The 22,604-nt window shown below is 35.7% G+C and overlaps 1 protein-coding gene across 1 annotated transcript in view; it reads right to left on the reverse strand.

The window, feature by feature from the left end:
* Window positions 1–22,604, reverse strand: part of timm50 (translocase of inner mitochondrial membrane 50 homolog (S. cerevisiae)) — a 53,083-nt gene that overhangs the window by 25,560 nt on the left and 4,919 nt on the right. Inside the window, 1 exon segment of the mRNA NM_200665.2 lies at window positions 7,032–7,053. Coding sequence (NP_956959.1) covers window positions 7,032–7,053 — 22 coding nt within the window.

The following is a 22,604-nucleotide window of genomic DNA, read 5'->3' on the forward strand; positions in this document are numbered from 1 at the left end:
CATTGATAGCCAAAAGTTTGAGGTTAATACATTTTTTACAAATATTTCTGCATTCAGGGCTGCATTCATTTCATAACAAAATACAGTAAAAAAAGTAATATAATGAAAAATTATTAGTTCAGAAAATCATTTTGTTAATAAAAACAACAATGCCATTGAGTCCTGTAATGCCAGTCTAATTAAATACTATTCCTCAGATCTAGATGAATAGAAAGATCAAAAGAAAATTTAAAATAGAAACATTTTGTTCAATTTACAAATGTTTCACTGTCACCTTTAATCAATTGAATGTGTCCTTGCTGAAAAGAGAGGGAAAAACTGACCCCAAAACTTTGAAAGGCTGTGTAGGTGAACTATTGTTTTCTGCCTTTTGATGGTTTCTAAAGGGGCGCTTGGAGAAAGTTTATCCTCTCCATCGACCTCAATCATCTGTTTAACTCGGTGCAAACTGGCACACATCTGTCCCGGCATAAGTCCTTCCCTTTCCACTTGGCCGAAATCAATACAAAGAGTGAACAGTTGCAAGAACCGTTACCGAGAAGACTGATCCAAGTCGACACCGGAGAAGCGCAGAACAACTGTGTGCGCTTTGAAGAGTCTCTTGTACTAACCTTGTTTGTCAGTGTAAATGGCGAGGAGTCTATTGTTGTCCGTGGCTCTCCGGAGGGATGTCCATTGAGTTTTTAGGCAAGGAGGGAGGGAGAGGAAGATCGATGGCTAGGCCTCTGGACACAACAAAGACTTCCTTTAATCCTGCAGTGGGCTAGCATATGCTTTGCTAGTTTGCCAAAGGCCATTACTCAATTGCCTTTCTTCCATCCCATTCTTTGGGTGCCTCTTGTCTTTTTCCTCCCTGTCAATCGCTGCTTTCTCCAGCCATGAAAAGTGGTCTTTAGGTGCGGCCCCTCTCTCTGTGCTGTGTTATGGGGATCTAACTGTTCTGTGTGGATAGAGTACCAGACATGGGCTAGTGTCTTCTGGATGACTTACAAATTGCTAATGAGGCATTTTATGCTCGAGGTCAAACTATTCTCCAAGTACAAAGACACAAGGTTGAAGTAAACAACAAAAATCACTGTCAAAAAAAATCCCCACAAATCTGATCCACTATCCTGCTTAGCAGTTGTTTGCTTTTGATGTGGATTTCTTCAGAACAGTGTGTGATGTACACACAGCACCTGATTTTTACAATGTGTGCACAGCTTGAATTGTTTGTGCGCTAATTAATTTGCCCAAGTGGAGTCAACCCTGAACTGGGTGATTGTTTCAAGGGAAACAAACAAGAGACGGAATAAGAACAACAAACTACTGAAGATGGTTTTCTTTTTTTGAAGAGGAACAGTGGTTCTTTTCACAATAAATATCATTTAGAATCAGTTTTTTCAGTAAATGTATAGAATAGTATATACTATACTATGTATATAGAATTAGGGCTTTGCGATACAGGCAAAAGGAACTCATCACGATTTTCTTGAACAATATTGCTATTTCAATTCTAATCACGATTTTGACACACAAAGACGTTTTACAGTGTGAAACTGAAACGTATTTTCAACTAAAAATAATTAAATCTTTAATCGCTGATTTAATCGCGTATTAATAAAGAGACTAAGCTGAAAAGAAAATTAATGTAACATAGGGCTGGGCAATTAGGCCTAATATCAAAATCTCAATTAATTGAACATTTTAACTCTATTACGATCAGTGAGAGATTATTTTATGTATTTATTTTATGTTTTTGCCCTTAAAGTAATTGTACGGTAACACATATCACAAGTGAGAGATTTTTGAATGTAGGGTGCATTACTTGATTTTAAAATAATTAAAAGTAAACACACACTATCTACTATCTATCGTTATTTATTGAACATCAACGCTGAACAAATAAATTAAACCACACATTGCCTAAAACTCGGCTCTCTGCGCCACCCTGCTACCAAACAGACCAATCACAAAGCTTGCGCTAGGCGTCGGTGCGAGATGTAATTACATTTTTTTTCTTGAGAAGGCGAAGGCTGCGCAGGACTGCACACCTGCCTTTGGCAGAAGTATAATATCATAATATTATAAGTATAAATCATAATAGAAGTATAATTTAGTCTTAACAGAGCAGGGTCACGTGACTTCACAAACGGTTTGGGAAAGTAATTGATAAAATTTTCCTGGAAAAATTAGATCGACTAGAGGTTTTAAATGCTGATTTCGATTAAGTCGCCCAGCCCTACTGTAACATGTCTCTAAAACAGACAAAAGGGAAAAAAATGAAAGAAATCTAATAAAAGTGTAACAATTTGTCTCTAGAACAGGCCTATGACAAAACAAATAAATTAAGTAGTGTGTGTGTGCCGTCAAACTTAAGTAAGGCTCTGAGGTCCTGCTTGAGCAAATATTAGTAGTAGTTGCGTCTACTTTTAACATGTCCACACTCTACAAATATTTTTGCCATGCATAGATCATAAAAAATTGTGCTGTAAGGCTATTTGGAATTCACACATTTAAATCATGATTTCGATATGATTTTAATTAAATCGCACAACCCTACATAGAGTATACTATATAAAGAGAGAAAAATAAGTATATTACCATTCAGATATTTGACATATTTAACATGCAAGTGACATTAAAAGTAATAAATAAATAGTAAAAATTAGCCCAAGGCATTCGAAAAATGTGGAAAAAATATTAAAAAGCCTTTATTGACACGACTATTCCTAAAACAGGCACAGTTATAAGAAATAGCCATGTCAAGAAAGGCTTTTTAATATTTTTTCCACATTTTTCGAGTGCCTTGAACTGGTTTTTGCTGTTTATTTTGATGAACCCCTTACCTACAGAGCAACAACACATTATTTAAGCTGCCCCTGAGCACTTTTTGTTTGCTTTTGTGTATTTTTTAGTCACTTTCACTGTAATTTTTCCTCCTAGTCAACAGATAAAAACATCCAAACAGACAAAAATAAACAAATATCCAACCAAAATCTATTAGACAAACTTATTTTCAGTTATTTTTCTAGGTTTAAAAGCCTCAAGATAATTTTCCTTAAAAGTTTGAATCAGTAGCATTTTCCAATGCAGTATAATAATGGAAATAAACTAAAAATGTATACTTTTTAGTTTTCACACCAGAGCATGTTAAACAGCTTTCTAATTTTATTTCCTGATCACTATGTAGCTGTAAGTTGTTATGAAATCTTTGTCCGTTTAAGCTCAAGCAAAACAATTCCTCCTCCACATACATCTCAATCAACACTCTACAAGACTACACATGTCATTTTAGATAACAGACCCAGGTGATGGTGAATCTGTCATTAAATTCCAAACATTATACAAATAAAACCGAGCAAGCAGTTTCCAAGGTTTCAAACAAACACACTGGGAAGATTTATTTTTTTAGTCTCTGCAGTCGCATAACAAACATAACTTCATGTGAAAGAGACTGGCCAGTTGCCATCTTGTGCAAATTGAGTGATGCAGCTCCTAATAATGAGGCGGACTAACGCGGGAGGCACATGTACGCGTCCTGCATTGAATGCCGTCACTTGGCAAGGCAGAAAAGGTTTTTTTTTTTTAAAGAAGTGTGCCTTGTCCCGTCTCCCAGAGGACGCTGCTTATCAAGGGTCCACTCTTCATCACGCTGGCCTTCTGCTGTGTTAGGGAGGGTGAATCTGGGCCCAGGAGGCCGAAAACCTGCTTCTCCACTCCCATGAGGGAGTAGGCGTTTCACCTCGGTCCCTAAAGTAATCATAGCCCTTCGTTATGGCATTAAAAGCTATAAGAGCATTAGTGTTGGACAGCAGTGCTCCAGGCTCGGAGGTAATAAATCGAGGTGGTGTGGGAAGAGAAGGACACTACAGGGAACGTGTAGAATTAATTACGTAATTATGATGAGACCAAGCGATCGCGTGGAGGATGCGAAAGCTGCCTGCTATCTCAATCAACATCAGCGGGAAAATGAAAATAGCAGGTGGTCTGCTTTAATGTAGCGTCTACCTTCACTCTATTAATGCTGATGCCTGCTCTGAAGATAAAGTATCTATGGTTGATGGCGTTATAAATTTGTTCGGAGAAGAACAAACAGATGAAGTTAGCATAAACCAGCTTTCAGTGAGTATTTTTACATGGACACCAATAATCTGATTTTAATATGATTAAGACAATACTCGGATTAAGAATCTACCATTTAAACAGCGATTTTTTATTAATATTATTCGATTAAAATCATAATCCAACTAAAGAAAAATCAGGTTAAGACATGTGGAGTATGCCAATTTAAGTCGCATTATTGAAGTGCAGTACAGACATGTAAACACCGCTGTCATGTAGGATTTTCGCTGCATTTTGTGACAGGATATACACACACGGTTGTTTGATACTATTCTCTGCACCTACAGGTCAGTGAAGGACCAAAGACACCTGCATCGAGAAATGCAGATTTTTACTCCCCAAACGACGTGCAATATCAAATTTTATTAAATTCACTCTTCCAGCGTTCATACTCGCATCCAATATCTCGTTTGTCATGGGGGCATGCATAAAATGTTCCTGAATGAAAGTGAAAGTGGCAAACTGCAGTTAAAGCAACAAATAAGAATTAAACACGCAAAATTACATAAAACTCCAGAGAAAACGTGGATGGCATGCTGATGCAGTGACGTTAATCGAATTATGTGCTATGACATACAAAACGGGATCATGAAACGAAATTTCAAAAAGCAACTCATGTAAACATTACCATAATATTGTCTTATTCAAATCAGGCAAATAATTTGATTACTGATGTCCATGTAAACACAGTCACTGACAGGAAGGCAATTTTAAAGGAACATCACACCCACAGGAGAAAAAATAAAATAAAATAAAATTCAATCATCATTTTCTCATCCTCATACAGTACCAAACTTTTATGAGTTTCCTTTTGTGAAGCTTAAAGTAAATTTTACAAATAACTGGTCCAATAATACTTTTTATACAAAATCTTTCTAGAAACTTTATACAAAACCTTTAATACAAAATTTTTTAGATAAAATCTGTAAGGATGAATTCAATTAATAAAATATGCAAATCAAAGATTTGTAATGTATATTGCATAAGGTTTAATGTCAAATATTTTTAAACTGTAACATGCAGCTAGACGGGTTGTAAGATATTTCCTATTTCCAGTGCTTAATTTGTGAATTGCGAGGGGTGGGGTCGACGGATGGCATAATGACAAAAGTGAAGAACGCAGGGTTGTCGCGTATGAAGGTGAAGAAGATTGAAGAGTCACGGAAGAAAGTGAAAGTGAACAGCGAATGGGGGAGAAGAGCGGTTAAGGAGGGGGATTGGTAAAATGAGGTGCAGTACTAGTTTTCATAGGTGCCACATCCCGCGTGTCCTGGCACAAATTAAGCCCTGCCTATTTCCATATTCATTAGGGTTATAAATAGAGTTTATAATATTTATTTATTACAGAATAAGATATAAATATTTTTTAGGTAGTTAAGTACAATAAATGTATTTATTAGATTGCTGCTTTAAAAAAAAAAGCATTTATACTATGAAGACCATTGATAAAGACACTGTTTTTTTTTTTTTTGTTGATTCATAAAAAAAAAAGAATGAATAATTAATGAGAGCCAGGAAAATGCATGTGGATTAAACAAAGTTAACACCCGCAAATATGTGTTTCAGGTATTTTGAAGCCAAACAATTGTTCTGTGCAATACATTGTACATTATTAAAAATAAAAATGGTCATTATGCTTCATGAGACCTCAATACATTGTCAGGAGCTACGATATTATTTTGTTTTGCCTGTATATGTTTTTCCACATTAATTCAACAGTTTCCAAACTTCAAAGGGACATAAATGGATGTCAAATGTAAAATATATCTGTTATAACGGCCAGAATGTTCTTTAAAAATGTTTTATGTTGTAACAAAAGTCACACACGTTAGAAATGACACATGGTTATAACATTACATGGTGACTGAATTTCTATTTTTGTGTGAACAGTTACCTTAAAACAGACAAAAAGAAGAAGCACAAGCCTCATAATTTAAAAACACACAATTAAGAGTCAATGCTGCATGAAAACGGGCAACAAAACAAATGCCAACGTGAATTGGCACATGTGACATGGCACTGGTATAGGGCCAATCCGTGTAATTGAGAGATTGATGCATACAGGGGTCAAGAGCTGGGGTTCAGCCCCCTGGAACATTTGGCTGTGAAGTGTGGTGACACCCGCTGGCACTGAGTAAATGTGCTGTGTGGCACCAGAAATCCATCATGTGCCCTGCTAACCTGACAGGTGAACAAACACACACAACAAACAGGCCAGAAGGGTCCTCATCTGCTGTGAAGGGGATAAATAATGCTCTGCATTTAAATGCACAGGGAATACCAGCATTTCACGCTTGTAGACTGAACGGCTGCACATAATTGAGATCTTGCTGTCATGCTAACTTCCATCTAAGCACTGGAGATATATAGATAGACACATTCAATGTTTTTAAAAAGACTGAACTGTTAAATCAGTAAGGTGAACATCTGCAAGGTTTCTTGACGTAGGGTTAATTTCAAAACAGGCCAAATCCAATGGATTTCTAAAACTATCTTAAAGAAATAGTTCTTATATAGTAAATAAACTATTCTGTCATCATTTACTCGCCCTTGAGTTGTTCCAAACCAGTTTTTTTTTCTCCTGTTGAACAAAAAAAGATATTTTTTAAAATGTTGGCAACTGATAACCATTGACCTCCATGGTATTTGCTTTTCCTACTATGGATGTCAATAATTACAAGTTTTCAACATTCTTCAAAATATCTAAATAAATTTGAACAAATAAAATAGACAACTCAAACTTGTTTGGAACAAGTCAAGGGTGAATAAATGATAATAACATTATATATTATTGATGAACCATTTTTTTCAGGATACTACTTGCTGAAGTATAAAAAAACAACAACAACAAAGCAAGCACAAATCCACATCATTTAAAAAACAACAACAAAGTGCCTTACATGCCTTCAGAAAGGTGGAAGACTTACCATTATCAAACTCATCTGGAATCTGGAAAAAAAGAAAAAAAAGAGAGTGGTGAGATGCATGTAGACTGGTTTTCTGAGTACACTGGAACATCAAGTCACTGCATGTGGGTATGAGGAGAATTCATGCAAACTAGATTAGGGTTAGACTAGGCAATACCTGATACGCAAAAACGCATTAGCAGTAAAAGTTCTGATAAAAGTGTTTGTTGATCCTTGCAGACTGACAGGGTTAAATGGATGGAAACCTACATGATACCATGCTTTTTGCAGAATTCCAGTGAACCAACAGGAAATGGAATGTAAATATACAAGACCAACAGTTTATTGCCACAGGTCAGAGTACAGTCAGCATACTCTGTTGACCACAGCACCCTCTACTACTGCATATAGTTCACGGGAAGACTTCAAGAACTGCTAAAATTACTTTGGGCATATTAAATAAATATAAATAAATAAAAAGATTTATATAGTTCCTCAGTCTTTGAAAAACAATAAATCAGTGCACTGCAGCCAATGAATATTCAGCTGCATCTGTCTACAGGGATCCAGGAGCACCACATGCTGCCCGCTGGACTGTTCACATGACAGCGGGGGGATGAGGGCCTGTTCCTGACCTCTGCTATTCTCCTTTTGCAGTCATTCACTGTACTAAAACTGCTCTGGCGCCCTCCAGTGGACAAATCAACAGATAAAGTGCAGAAACTAAGGGGAAAGTAAAGACTTGAGTTCACTACATGGGAAAAGTCACTCAATTAGAGATCTTTGGTGAAAATACACAAGATAAATATAAAAAGAGTAAAAAAAAAAAAAATTGCATTTCTGCACTGTCAGACATGGACTTGTAATAGTGAACACTGCTTTTTAACTAATTTAATGAAAATGTTTTTATTTGATTACATCATTTGATGAACATCAAGCATGTCTTTTCATTTTTTCGCTCTTCAATATGTTCTCATTAGATTAAATACAGATTTAATTACAATATATATTTATATTACAGGTATTTTATTTAGAATAAAGCAGAACATTAATGTGTGTTTTAGGGTTAATCTATTCTTTATGCTAAACCATCCAAATCAACATTTGAAAGTAAAGGTTTTACCGATCACAAATCTTATAGTTCCAATCACATTATGGTTTCTTTAAGTCATGGATCGGACCATTTTTCAGACCAGCCAAAAAGGGGAGAAGACAAAGGTAATTTGCTTTCCATTTATTACAAAAACATTGTATTACAAGAAACTTTTGGTTTCTTAGAACTTAGAACCTGTATTTATATATAAATAATAAAATGACGAAATAATCTGCTGAATAAAAATAAATAGTAAAATATTCAGTATTGTGAAATTCACTGTTACTACTTCTGTTGATGACAACACCAAATGTAGAAATCTGACATTATCATTTGTACAACCCATTTTTATTTTTGGTCTCATTATTAATAAATTATTCAGTTATTTACTGATAAAAGTTCATGTTTCATTGCTAGATGTATAATTTTTGAAGAATTATTCAGTGGCATATTTTTGATGGCTGGTTAATTATTTAAATTAAACAATTTAATTGCTACCTACAACTTTCATTTTTGAGCGTCATTAAATGCATATGACAGTGATATTAATCTTTACCATAAACATAAGTGGTTTTATCTAAACTATAAGCTGTTATTCCAGTACCTCTGTGTTATTTGACTGTTTGTAACATATGTAATTAACCCAAGACTAAAGACTGAATTTCTCTTGATTTTTGCACTTTTAGATTTGAATGCAGCGATTCGAAGGATTAATAAACATATGCAAATAACTATCATTTATAACTTTTTGTGTGGGTGTTGAGATCTTGATCTTTAAATGATTAATAGAGCAGCTTACACTGAATGCATTAATGTCGTCTAAACAAGTCGTGACAGAAAACTCCTTTATAAACCTAAGAAACCCACTACATACCGAATAACCCACCAAAACTTCTTCTGTCATCATTATATTTTACAGGAAAGCCTAAATGTTTTCATATGTGTGATAAAATCATGTCATGTAATTTGAACAATGCGAGAGGCGATCTTTCTGCGATCGTTACAAATTTAGGATTAATCATTAAAAAATATATATATATATTGTTTATTAATCCACAGGGGACATGTGTTCCGAACGGTGGGTTGTGATCCACACGAATCACAGATCAACCTTAATCCGTTACATCCCTATTAGAAAGTATTGTAAAGATTTGAGTCAGTAAGATTATTGTCCAAGAACAAGGACAATAAATTGTTTAAAAGTGGCAGCAAAGATGAAAAAAGTCAAACAAACTCAGTTTAATATCTTATAAATTATAAATATTAAATAATATATAATAATTAAAAATTGTTAACTAGAAATATTTAAAATATATTTGTTTTATTTCACTTCATTGCTGTTAATTCAGTATTTAAATAGAATAACTTTGAGTACAAGAACATTATTATTATTATTTTTTTTATCTTATCAGCCACAAAGTTTTAAATAAAACAAATGTTTCTCATCGGCACGGTTATGTAATTGAGCTAATGCTGCACATGCTGAAGCACAGAAACAAACTATGAACCACTAAAATTCAAATCTCTTCTAAAAGAAGAAGGAAAAAAAGATTCAACTATCTTCTATGAGAAGAGGACTCAGTCTTAGGTCCCACGCTGTCACTTCCCTTAAGTGCCCTTCAATTAAGACCATAGCCTGTGAAAAATCGCACCCTGAAGCCTGGCACACTCCACATAAACCTCTAACAGTTTCTCAACCTCATGTGAAGTGTGCCCAGTTAAGTCAAAGACCACCGGTCCAAAAGGCAAATAAGCCAAAAGGGTCATTACACCAAAGGCGTTTATACCCAACAAACATTACCAAGCTGTGTTAAATGAGCCTTTCAAATCATGCCCTTCTGCTGGATACAATTAATTAATTTATTTCACATGTGGAATTCTGAATAAACAGCCAGTTTGAAGGCTATGCTGAAGGTTTCAAAATAGTCCTTGAGCTACACACTGTTCTGGAAATTACAACACCGACCACATATTTATAAACATATGCTAATGCTCCAATGTTTAGCAGTAAGCGATGACAAACAATGTGTTCACAGCGGGCTTTCCCGAGGACTTCGCCGTTACAGGTCAAACTGGTTGACTGTTCTTTTGAGAGTTAGGAGACGTAGTTGTGAACAATATCTAGAAACATTTTGGCACGGTGACAAGACCTTCTGGCGAATGTCTAATGAAGTGGATGACTCAGCTTTGAAAGGCCTGGCACACTCCATTCACAACTCTTACCACATCTCAACTGTCTGAGAAGTGTGCCTACAGGATCATTATAGATGACAGACGTGCGAGCTGTTCAGTCTTCCCGGAGAAACACCTTAAGCATCTGCATGTATCACACTCATGTTAAAGGTCAACTTTTGGGATTGTTAAAAAAACTAAACAAAGGAAAACATGAGCTTTCAGTAATAAAGTGCGGTTTTAACTGGTATTATCAAATGGCTTTCTAGAACAGTGTTTCCCAACCCTGTTCCTTAGAGCACACCAACAGTACACATTTTCAACCTCTTACTCTCAATCAAACACACTCAAATCAACTCATCGGTACATTAGAAGAGACTCCAAAACCTCAAGTTAATGGGTAAGATAAGGGAGAACGCCAAAATATGTAAATATCTTGGGATATTTTGATGGGACATCCTTAATACCCTGGAATGGCCAGATCAGGTTTTTTGCCCTTGATCTCCTAATTCCGAAACCGGGTCCAAAACTTCTATTATATTATTAAAAAAATTAATAAAAAAAGTAAAGAGTAAAGAAGAGCAAAAAACAGATCCAGGATGTTCCTTACTTTTTATTTATTCATCTTATTTTACATTCAACATCTCTGTTAAAGAGCCCACATTGAGTTTTTGAAAATGCCCTTCCATGTAGTGTGTAACACAGCTCTAAGTGAAGTGAAATATCCAGCTAAAGCCTAAATCTGTAAGTGTACAGTGCTTAAAACTATTGATTCATCTATAAAAGAGTCGACTCATAGTGCTTCAAACGAGTCGTCTTGATAACGAGTCATTAGGTGTTTCGCGATGATGTACCCACGTAACACAAGTAGTTGCGCGCACACACCCTGGAGATTTAAAACCTGCTGCCCCGCACTCTAACTCAGAAAAAAAGCCACACACACAACCGGTCAAATAAAGTCACGCTGGGCAGATGGGTATTATCTCGCGTTGAAGGCTGTCAGTTTCGACCAATCGCAGCAGGCTGTCATCGGTCCAATCAGCGCATACTATCTTCGCGCTAAGGAGGGGTTTGGGAACAAATGAATCACTAACGATTCATATGCGAGTCGCTGGGATAATCAGGTAAAAATAAATGCAGATTATAAGTCCATGAAAGTGATTTTGAACTTGCATGCATATTAGACTGTTGTTGGACAGTTGTTATTAGATGGTTGTTGTTGTTGCTAGATCAGATATGGTTGCGGCCCGAAGTTAATGAGAATTCTTTATATTATTTATTAAACAGTAGTTGTACCAAGTATTATTTATGTTATTTATTAAATTACTCAATAAATTACCCAATGTATTTTATTAATGTCTACCCGGGTGACGCAGTGGCGCAGTAGGTAGTGCCTTCGACTCACAGCAAGACGGTTGCTGGTTTGAGCCTCAGCTGGGTCAGTTGGCATTTCTGTGTGGAGTTTGCATGTTCTCTCTGCGTTGCGTGGGTTTCCTCTGGGTGTTCCGGTTTCCCCTACAGTCCAAAGACATGCGGTACAGGTGAATTGAGTAGGCTAAATTATCCATAGTGTATGAGTGTGTATGAATGATTCCCAGAGATGGGTTACAGCTTGAAGGGCATCCGCTGCGTAAAACATATGGTGGATAAGTTGCCGGTTCATTTCGCTGTGGCGACCCCTGATTAATAAAGGGACTAAGCCGAAACGAAAATGAATGAATGAATGAATAATGTCTACCTCTACCCTAATCGTCATAGTACTGTAAAAATATTATTGTTGTACAGTGTTACAAAAATGACGCTATATTGATATGCGTATCCGCAGCTGTCTAGACTCTACGGCATACTTGCGATTTCCGCTTCAAGTTGCTTCCGTGTTCCACTATACCAGAATTTAACCAATAGCGTCTCTGCAACAAAGTGATGTCATGCCACACACATTGCTGCACACATGTGCTGCCGCATAACTATAGATGTGTTAAAATAATGAGAATAATATATTTATAAAACCGTGTGATCTGATTTCCGATTACGTCATTGGATCTGGACATCCCTACAGGGTATGTTTTTCGAAATAACTAGTAAAACTAATAACAACGTTCATTCGAGTTGTTTGACATACCTTGATGGTCAGTGAATTTGTTCACATACACAAATATGCTCGTCTGTCATGCAGCTGTTTTTCACTCTTTGGCGCCATCTTGTGTAATATGTAGATTATATGTAATATAACATATTATCTATAGCAGGGGTTTTCAAACTTTTTCAGCTGAGGGCCCCTTTTTGTAGGGCGAATTCTTTCGCGGACCCCCAAAAAATAAATATCACGCCACCCCCTCAAATTAACAACTGTACTTAATTTTTTTAAATTGTATTATTCAATATATTTACATTATAATATATTATTCAATAAATTTATATTATTCACTATCTGGATTATTTTTGTAAGATGTTAGTTGAGTTGACATGGTTTCAGTGCTTCAATCTATAGATCAAATCTTCATGCGCAGTATTCATTGTGGTCTGCTCTCACTGGATTCCATCAAGCCATATTTTGTGTTTGAGTCGTCATGTTTACACAGTTTTTATGCCATTTTTATGCTTTTTTTCTGCCTATGCACAGCTAGACTCTTCTGCATTTACCCTTACAGCTGAGACTCTAAATGTATCTAAAGATTTAAAGCTTTAAAGTTTTAAAGAGTTTTGTCATTCATCAGCCTGTTAACAGTTAACTGTATTGTTGTAACTAGCAATACTACAATAGAGGCTGTAGTGGTTCAGTGTGTTTTGTTTATTTTTATTCCTTTTTTTTTTGTGCACATCATAGTTTACTCAGGTCGACAATCCTGACTTACACTGATAAAAAATAATTTCCTAAATGCAATCTAGAATTTATTCAAGTATTCAAGTTCAAAAAGCCACAAATTTTACTTTGCATAATTTTAGAAGCTTTGCTGACTTTAAAATGTCCATACCAGTGTGTTCTATTAATAATACTGAACATTACATTTAAATTATTTACACAAATAAATATGGGAAAAAGTGGAACATCTTGAAAAAAATGCGTTTATATTCAGAGTATTAAAATTTAATCAGATATGTTGAGCTCCATTAAATACAGAGCACTAATACATTTTAATTTTTAATAATTAATTAGCCCTATAACATAACACAAACAGATACAATATAATTTTTATAGGCTATAGTGGTTTTATTCAGGGTGTATACAATTGAGGTTTTTTTAATCATCCAGTTATGAACCAATGCAGAGCTCATCCAGCTGTCATTAGTGTAACAGGAGTGAAACTCTGAGCACTCGCTGATGTGATGACAGCTCCATTCATTGTTATTGCAGCACTTTTTGCTTTACAATTTTAATATGTTTGTTTGCCATGCTGCAAAGAGGACTGTCTGATATTTGTACAATGCAAAGTGTAAAGCCTGTCGCACTTTGGACGAGGTGCAATGCTGTGCCGTGTCTTTAAAATGCTATTTGTTCCCCATGAGTGAAGCCTGCGCAAAGAGGCGCGCGCTCCGCAGCACCCAGCTGATCGATTACTTAGGAACGCAAGCCATATACAGGGAAGTGCTTCCAGCCTCCGATAATGTTCTTATTGATCATGTATTTTAACTGAAATATTGTCAGTAAATAGACCTGAGCATTCATTTAGTTGTTTAGCGTAAAAGAATTAAGCGTAAGTGAAAGGTAAACGCCGTCAGGTGCAGCAGACAAGTTCCAAAAGTCACAGAAGTGCCCGGCCAGAAGCGCTTATTCAATAAAAGTCCCCGTGCACAGAGGCGGGCCGCTGCGCTTCTTTTCCTGTTTCACGAAAGTGTCAACTGCATTTAAATGACATAAGCATAAAGCTTAATTTTTGCAGTACTTTTGAGCTCAAATTATTATAAAAAATATATTAACCTTCAGAATGATGTGGGACACAAAATTCAACCATGTGGGCCCATTGATTACCCCTTATCTAAAAATTTTTGCGCCCCCCCTAGCGGCATCTGGCGGCCCCCCAGGGGGCCGCGGCCCCCAGTTTGAAAACCCCTGATCTATAGTGTAATATTAGATAATATGTAGATTAGTGCACATGGCATTCAGTTAGAGAATTAAGATTCATGGCATTCAGTTAAAGATTCTTTCTGTTTGAAACCAAGCACAGATACATCTTGGGCAGAGATGCCCAAACTAGGGCTCGCTGGCCAAACAAAGTTTATTATTACTATTATAGTTTCCACTATTGCGCCTAAAGCGAGCAAGCCAGGGCGAGGCAAGGCCAGTCGCATTTCCACTGTCACTTCCGGGGCCTAATTGGGCCAAAGCGGGGCTTTCTAGGGGCCAGCGGCCGGCCTTTTTCGGCCCACCGAATACCTTGGGCCAAGGAGGGCCAACTGGGGCTTCGGGGCAGAGTGAAAGGAGAGGCGGACTTTGCCCCGAGTCTGGGAAAGATGGCTTGCCATTATTACACTAGTTTTCCGATCACATATGAGTACATGCGCCAAACACATAAACAAATAAATAAATAAGGGAAAGAAAAAATCTAGCCTTATAGACTGAGATCTTTTTGCTAATAATCGCCCTTATGTTTCCCTTTAAAATGTAAGGCTGTTGCATAAAATAATAAAGTTTTAATTTATAAGTGACTTTGCAGCGTCCTCCATGATGTTTCAATAACACATAATAATCTTAGACACATAATAATAAAAGACAGCAGACAGTAAAGGTTGTCAAGAGATTTTGTGAAACTTTAAAGGTGTGTTTGTGCGCGTTTAGATGCCTGTATGTGTGTGTGAGACCGAGCAAAAGAGCGCTCCCTTCACAGCTGTGTTGATGCCGCGAGCGGCTTTTTTTCTTTTCTTTATTTATTTTTGAGATAATACACAATATGAATACAACAGAAAGACATAAAATTTTACAAATTATGTGTCCACTTTTGTAGACTCAAAACAATAGTGCCATTTCTTGATAAAATAGCCTAAGCTATATTGAAATATAATTTGATCGGATTTAATAAAATCACACTAAATAAATAAACCAATATAAAACAAACAAAAGCTAGCTATAACAATTTAGGTATATAGCCTACATAAATCAACCCGTTTTAAAGCCATATTAAACTTTCATTTTACAAAGGCCTCTATGAAAAAAAAAAAAAGATTTTAGATATTTTCTTAAAACAACAAACATCGGAGAAGGTTTGAAATATTATTTATAAAGTATTTGGATACGATGATATTAATCAAATCTTGCAAACAGAGAATTTTTTGGGTGAGTGGAAGTAGAAACTAGGCTACCTTTTTTTCTTTCCTGCGCAGCGTCGCTTTAAAAAAAACAACTGCAAACACAAAATGTGTTCTGTGTCTTCAAACAAGTGTTTATGCTTTTATATGACATGGTAAAATTTAAAAATGACATTTACATGAGGAGCTTTATTAGTGAAAAGCTGCTTAGCGCAACAAAATATAGGCTATATTTTATTACTTGCTCTTATGTGCTAAAATACTTAACACTTTCCTTAACATCACAGAATAATATGCAACATCCAAGTGTCATATAGCCTATAAGGAAAAAAATAGTATGTTTCAGGTCTCTCCGGAGTATTTGGGCTGAATGTTTGACTGCGTCGATCTAAATGAGGATGTTATAAAATAGGCTACATTTTCTACAGAGTTATTCACAGACACCACTCGATGAACAATGGCAACAGTCGGTCGGTGAGTAAGTGAATATAATGAATGAAAACAGACAGGCCTGTGCGTATAGACATATAATGTACAGCTGTACAGTAACGTATCAATTGTTTATTTCGGTTGTCTTTATTTTAATGCTCTCCTGATGATGATGTGATGGTGTGCTTTATCTGCCTGATTCCCGATGAAGTGGGCGGGTTGTGTGCTGTTGATTCGGGGGACGTTCTGGGGGTGGTGTTTGCGTGACGCGCTACAAGCTACTAGTCCGACAGTGGAAACGCGACATGATTTCGGCCTCACTGCTCAACCTCCAGGCGATTGGCCCGGCCCGGCCCAATTAAAGCCCTGGCTCGCACTGGCCCGACAGTGGAAAAGCGGCTATTGTAACCTTTGATTTGGCCTGCCACCCCACCAGAGAAAAGAATGAGAATGATGGAGAGGGTTAGGGCAAATGCCTTTATCACAGAGATCATCATTTCTAATTTGACGTAATTTGTTTGTTTTATTGCTGAACTACGAAAAAGCAAACTGAAATTAAATGTTTCAATTAAACGTTGTAAATTAGAGGTGCCCAAACAGGGTCCTAAAGGGCCGGTGTCCTGCAGAGTTTAGTTGCAACCCCAAACAGACACACCTGAACCAGCTAATCAAGCTCTTCCAGGTATAGTAGAAACTTTCAGGTAGGTGTGTTGAAGGAAGTTTAGGCTAAATTATGCAGGACATCGGCACTTTAGGACACAGTTTGGGCACCCCTGTTTTAAATGAATCATATTTTCAAAAATGTAAATACAGTCATGAGACAGATAGAGGATTAAAACATTGGAGAGGAAATCAAAACAAAAACTAGTGTAACTCTGTTATAACTGAGATTGTTTTGTTTTTATTGTAATAAAGAGCAGCTTGATAATATTTTGATTGAATAGTGAACAGGTGTATAGTCTCATGAGGATGTTTTTTGACATTTTTCTAGATTCTAAATAAGTCAGTACCAGTGTCATAAATAGAGGATGAGAGAGCTCTCAGATTTCATCTAAAACATGTTAGTTTGTGTCTAATGAAGATCTCAGGTGTTTTGAGTGACGTGACACATAGTAACATAGTAAATTGTTACATAGTAACGGTTTTCATTTTTGGTTGAACTAACCATTAAGAAACATGGCCACAGTGTTAACAGGTTCACAGACAAGACCATCTTACTGGCTACTCAATTTGTCCTGTCCCACTTGGATATGAGAATGCTATATGTTGACTTTAGCTCTGCATTTACTACATTTCTTCCTAATAAGCTTAAACACTTAAACTCCATCAACTCGGCTCATCGTTATGTAATCTAATCCTGAAATTTCAGAGTATCCTTGAGTGGTGAGATTGGGAACGCATCTGCTTTCCATCATAACTCACTACAGATGCTTGTGTAGTAGCAGGATCTACCTTCTCGTATTTATGTATTTTCCAAACAACCTCGTCTGGGCTGATTTCTAACAATGGCAGTGCCCAGAGAACAACCTTAACCCAATAACGAGGCAAACCAGAGCTAATCTTCAACTTTGAGAAAACACAAGGTCTTGAATACGCTCCAGTCCTTATCAATGCAGTCCATTTTTAAGTTACTGGGAACACCCCTGAGGGCCAAATACAATCTATAAACACCACAGAACTGATTAAGAAAGCACTGACTGTTCTTTCTGCAGAAGAAAGCCTGTCTTACACAACAATTCTCTAAATGGCTTGTAGTTGATAAAAATCTGTCAAAAAAAAAAAAAAGTCATCCAAATAATTATCATTATTAGTCATTACACACCAATTGCACATATAACCCGATCTTTCTTGCTAGTTTTATTTTATTAGATTATTGTTTAGCATTTAAAGAAGAAGATTGGCTGTGTCCGAAATCGCCTACTACTCAGTAGGTACTACATTTAAATTGGAATAAACTACTCAACCGTAAGAAGTATGTTCTATAGAGTATGCTAACATAAATATATTCAAAAACAAGCTTAAACTATTTGAAATTGAAACAGTACCAAACGAAACACCTAAGTGCTAAGTGTAATGTAAATGGTTCAATTGTCTTTCTGACAAAAAAAAAAAAAAAAAAAGATAGACAAAAGTGTGCCCATGGGAAAAGAGCCAAGTTCCCAGTCCCGTACTGTCACCTAACTGACATCCAACTGGAGTGGGCAGAGGTGACAAGTTTTACAACAAAAGTTTTGGCACACTTCACATTTGTCTCCTATGTAAGTTGCATGCACATGTTAAAGTGTGCCCTTTGAAAAACGTGAAGATGGCAGAGAATGAGAGGTGACAACAGTGAGCGAGGTTTTCCCGAGCGCACACCTCAGTCCAGCACATGCCACGGTTTGAAAAGTGTGTGTTTTATAGAGCACAGCAGCAATGAGATGACACCTGTGATCTCACCAAAGAGCTGTGAGAAGTGTGTCTACTCTGCAAGCTAATTTACTTTGTAGCTATTGACTTAGACTATAAGTTTCTTCAAAATAATTGCAACAGACTTTGACATTTTGTACCCAAAAAAGGAATTAAAATATTTTTAGGTTTAGCTTGTATGTTGTCCCAATAGTATGTGAGGTCACTGTAACTGAATGTATGCCAATTTATAATCCAAGTATCAGTTAATTTCCTTTTAGCTCACCAAAGAAGGTGCACTTCCTATTTTGCCTAAATTAAACAAGCATTTGAATTCAATTGATTCATGCATTACATGTTTAAATCCCATGAAATTAGAGATTTTAAGTGACACATGCTAATGACGATTAGGCGTGGAACGATAATGGTTTTTAAGGTATACCTGTGGTCTGGAAAAGTCAAGGTTTTAAAACAGTCAAACTTTTCTGCTATACCGTTCCTACGGTATATGTAAGTTTTTTTATTTATTTATGTTTTTTGTTGTTGTTTTTTTAAGGAAAAGTAGTAGTATCTCCAGCAGAAAAGATTTCTAAAGATGCTGTTTTAAATTTAAGGAAATCAGTGTTTTTGAAACAAATGAAGACAGCAGAAGTTAATAATTCACTTGAAATATTTAGCCTTTCAGTGGTCACACTTTGACGGTTTTTAGACTTAATCTGCTTCATACTACCATGATAATACGTTTTGAATATACTTTAGCTCATGATTAAAGTAAATGATTTCTACAGGAGTCCTGTTTGATGTAATGAAGACTGTAATTCAACACTCAGTCACGTCTTTGATGTGAAAACGCGCCCTCTAGCTGTGAAAAGTACACACTGTGCTATCAATATTGAGTCTGTATTTTGCAACTGTCCGTTTTATTAACTACTACTATTAGTAATACCTAATAAAAACGGTTAGATATTTTATATAATTGTTTTAATAATTGGCATATTATAATTAATATAAAACTTTCTAAAAGTTTGGGTCAGTAAGATTTTTTTCAACAAAATAAATACTAAAAATATAATATTTTTATTATAACAAAATAAATATTAAGCATGATGTATTAACTTGATAGTAGTGATAGTAAATTAATTAATAACTCATTTATGATTATTCCAAATCAATTCCTAATATTAAAATACAGCAGTATCACAATTTCCACAAAAAACATGAACAGCACAACACTTTTCAACAGTGACAATAAAAGTCTTGTGCACCATATTACTCTATAGACTGATTTCTGAAGAATCATGGGACACTAATACTGACTAATAACTGCTTGTCACAAGAATAAATTGCATCTCAGAACAAATTAAAATAAAAACAGTCATTCAAAACTGTAACAGTATTGCACTATTCTTACTATATGCTCAAATAAAAAAGCAGCCTTGGTAAGCACTAGAGAGTTCAAAACCCCAAATCTGCAGTACTACATATTAAAAATGCTTACAAACTAATTCACTTCCTTTTCGAAATCAAGATAGGAAGATAAAAGTCTTGTCCAAGACAGGTCATAAACCCAGTCCCTCAGACTGAGAAATATTTACAGTACGGGAACAGGATGAAGGACTTGAGCTCACAATAAGATCAGAGAAGCTGAGAACAGCGAATCTTATTGAGTACTAGGTGTGTGAATGGACATCAACGCCTCTCTGAACTCCTGTGGGATCACACTGACATGTGAAGTGTGCCCTTACAAGTGAGCTCGAATTTTTAAGCAGGTAACAAAACAGGATGTCTATCAAAGGTGGAGGTGTGCTCTTTAAAGTGAACACCTTCCTGATTTCACACCTCATCCCACTGGCACATGCCTCCAGACTGGGACCACTCGGCATCTACTTGTGAAGTGTGCCTCTTTGATAGTGGGAAATGGTGGGTGGCTTCCAGAGACATTAAAGTAGTCATGCTAAACTGATTTTTTAGAAACCAAATACGGATAATTGCTCATTTATGAGCTTTTAACACCTTAAAAAGGTTGTTCTGACAAATTCCCAATTTGCCATTTGATTCGTGAAAATGTCAACAGAAAGTTGATATAAAGATATTATGAGCTTTAAAATATGGGATGGATTTTGGATTAAATAATCAAAAGTGTGTGTGTGTGTATGAATGAATGGAGCAGTTTTATTTGCTACAAACAAACTCCAGCTCAAATGACTCTAGTGGCATTTTCAGCATCACTTTGAAAACGTATATGCTATTCAATTAACCCTGAGAGTCACATTTTGAGTTTGCAGTTAAGAAAAAAATATGTGTCCAACCGGAAACTCAAAGCTTCTTTAAAGTAGCCCAGCAAAATAAAGATTGAGTTTTACTTCAAGAAGTTGTGACATCTCTATTGACCTTATTCTTCACGTACAAATAGGCGCAGCCATTAGAATCTTTTTGGCTGGTGACTTCCGGTCTCATTCACTTCCCTTGAATATTATATGTTAAAAATGGCTCGTTGTGCAGCTTGATGTTGCAAATTGATATTTTCTTATTATATTATTCTACCTTTTATGTATAGTCATGAAATACACTTGTTTGAAGAGCACATAGTTTGACTGTTTTCTGCCGTTTATTATTCCTAGTCATTTTTCCCATAGGCAGCAGTATCGAAAGTACTAAAACAAATCGCAAAAACCATCGCACTTCCTTACTTCTCAAAGTAAAAACAATGATTAAAATTTCATTTTTATGCAATAACTGTATTTTTTCCCTTCCATGCTTTAAACGTAAAAATTAAGGAAAATTCATTAGTGCTGGGCAAAGAAAAAGTTTATTATGACACGCGTGTGCACATTAGGCATAAAAAAAGTCAAGGTTTTAAAACAGCCAAAGTTTTTTGTATTAACGTTCCAAAGGTATATATATTTTGTCTGTTTTTTTTGTTTTGTTTTTTTTTTTACATGTTTTTCACAAATATTTTATTTCTTGTTTAGGGCAACAGTACATCCAGCAGAAAATGAATCTCCACATATAAAGCTACTGGTCCAAAATATTTTAAATGTTTCTTACAATAAATTATTATATCGTTCAATGGGGGGAAAGTTGTTGTTTTTTACCCAGATATTTAAGGGTGCTTTCCTAGACTTTTCAGTTTCACATTTCAGAACCTGCCATGTTTCCCCAGTTAGTGTGGTTTGTTTGGCATAAGTAAATCCAGCAAGTGTGTTCGGATCCACGCCAAAACAATTGGTCCGAGATCGCCTAAATGAGGTGGTCTCGGCTCAATTGAAACAAACTCTAGTGTGTGAAAGAACTCAAATGTAAAAGTGAAAGCATGCTGAAAAATTACAGAGTGCGGTTTATCAGGTTTAGCAAATCGATCGAACTGCAGTCATGGTTTATCTGTTATTTCTCTCTATAATGTAAAGTCTAATGCATAATTCTAATTTTATATCTAAACATAAATAAATATTTGATTAATTATGCATGCCTGTGTGTATACATAAATAATAAATACACAGTACACACTTAAATTATGTTAACAATTTTTTTATTAATCGTGATTAATTTTTGCCCATCACGTAAACTAATGTATTGTAAACTGTTAATTATAAATTAGCTGAAAATGTTAAATGTGTGTTTGGACATGCTTTTTTATTAAGTACAATTTGGGACTTTAAAATGCAGTTCAGGAAAATTAAAAACTAAAGAAAAAAAGAATTTGGGAGAAAACTAAAGTAAAAATGTATAGGCCCACAATTTATAAACAGAAATCTAAAAAAGAAAGTCATGGAAGTTTAAAGCAACATTGCCATCTGTCATGTAGCTGTAATAATAATAATAATAGTAATGATGATGATGATGATAATAATAATAACAAAAATAGTAGTAGTAATAATAATAGTAATAATGAAAATAATGATAAATAATAATAATAATATTTCACTATGAATTTATCTACCAAATTAGCTCTATGTCTTTCGATCTGATAAATGCCTCAAAATAAAAATATGCTGCTCGAGTCAAAATCAACTCCTTATTACAGCAGCACAGCTTTCTTGCATAAAAGGCACAAAATACAGCAACACAAGACAAGCCCACTTGTCTTTCACTCAGGTTTCCTGCGAGTCTTTGTAAATGCAGGTGTTTGAAGCAGGCCACCTCGAGAGGTGCTACACCTCTATCACTGAATAAAGGAAATTCACAGCACTTTGAGAAGTGTGCCCTACAGAGTGAAAATCTTCACACTGATGCCTGATTGAACTGTCTGCAAGCCAGAAGCCATTGTA

The sequence above is a fragment of the Danio rerio genome, chromosome 15, assembly GCF_049306965.1.
Source record: "Danio rerio strain Tuebingen ecotype United States chromosome 15, GRCz12tu, whole genome shotgun sequence".
Taxonomy (NCBI): Eukaryota; Metazoa; Chordata; class Actinopteri; order Cypriniformes; family Danionidae; genus Danio; species Danio rerio.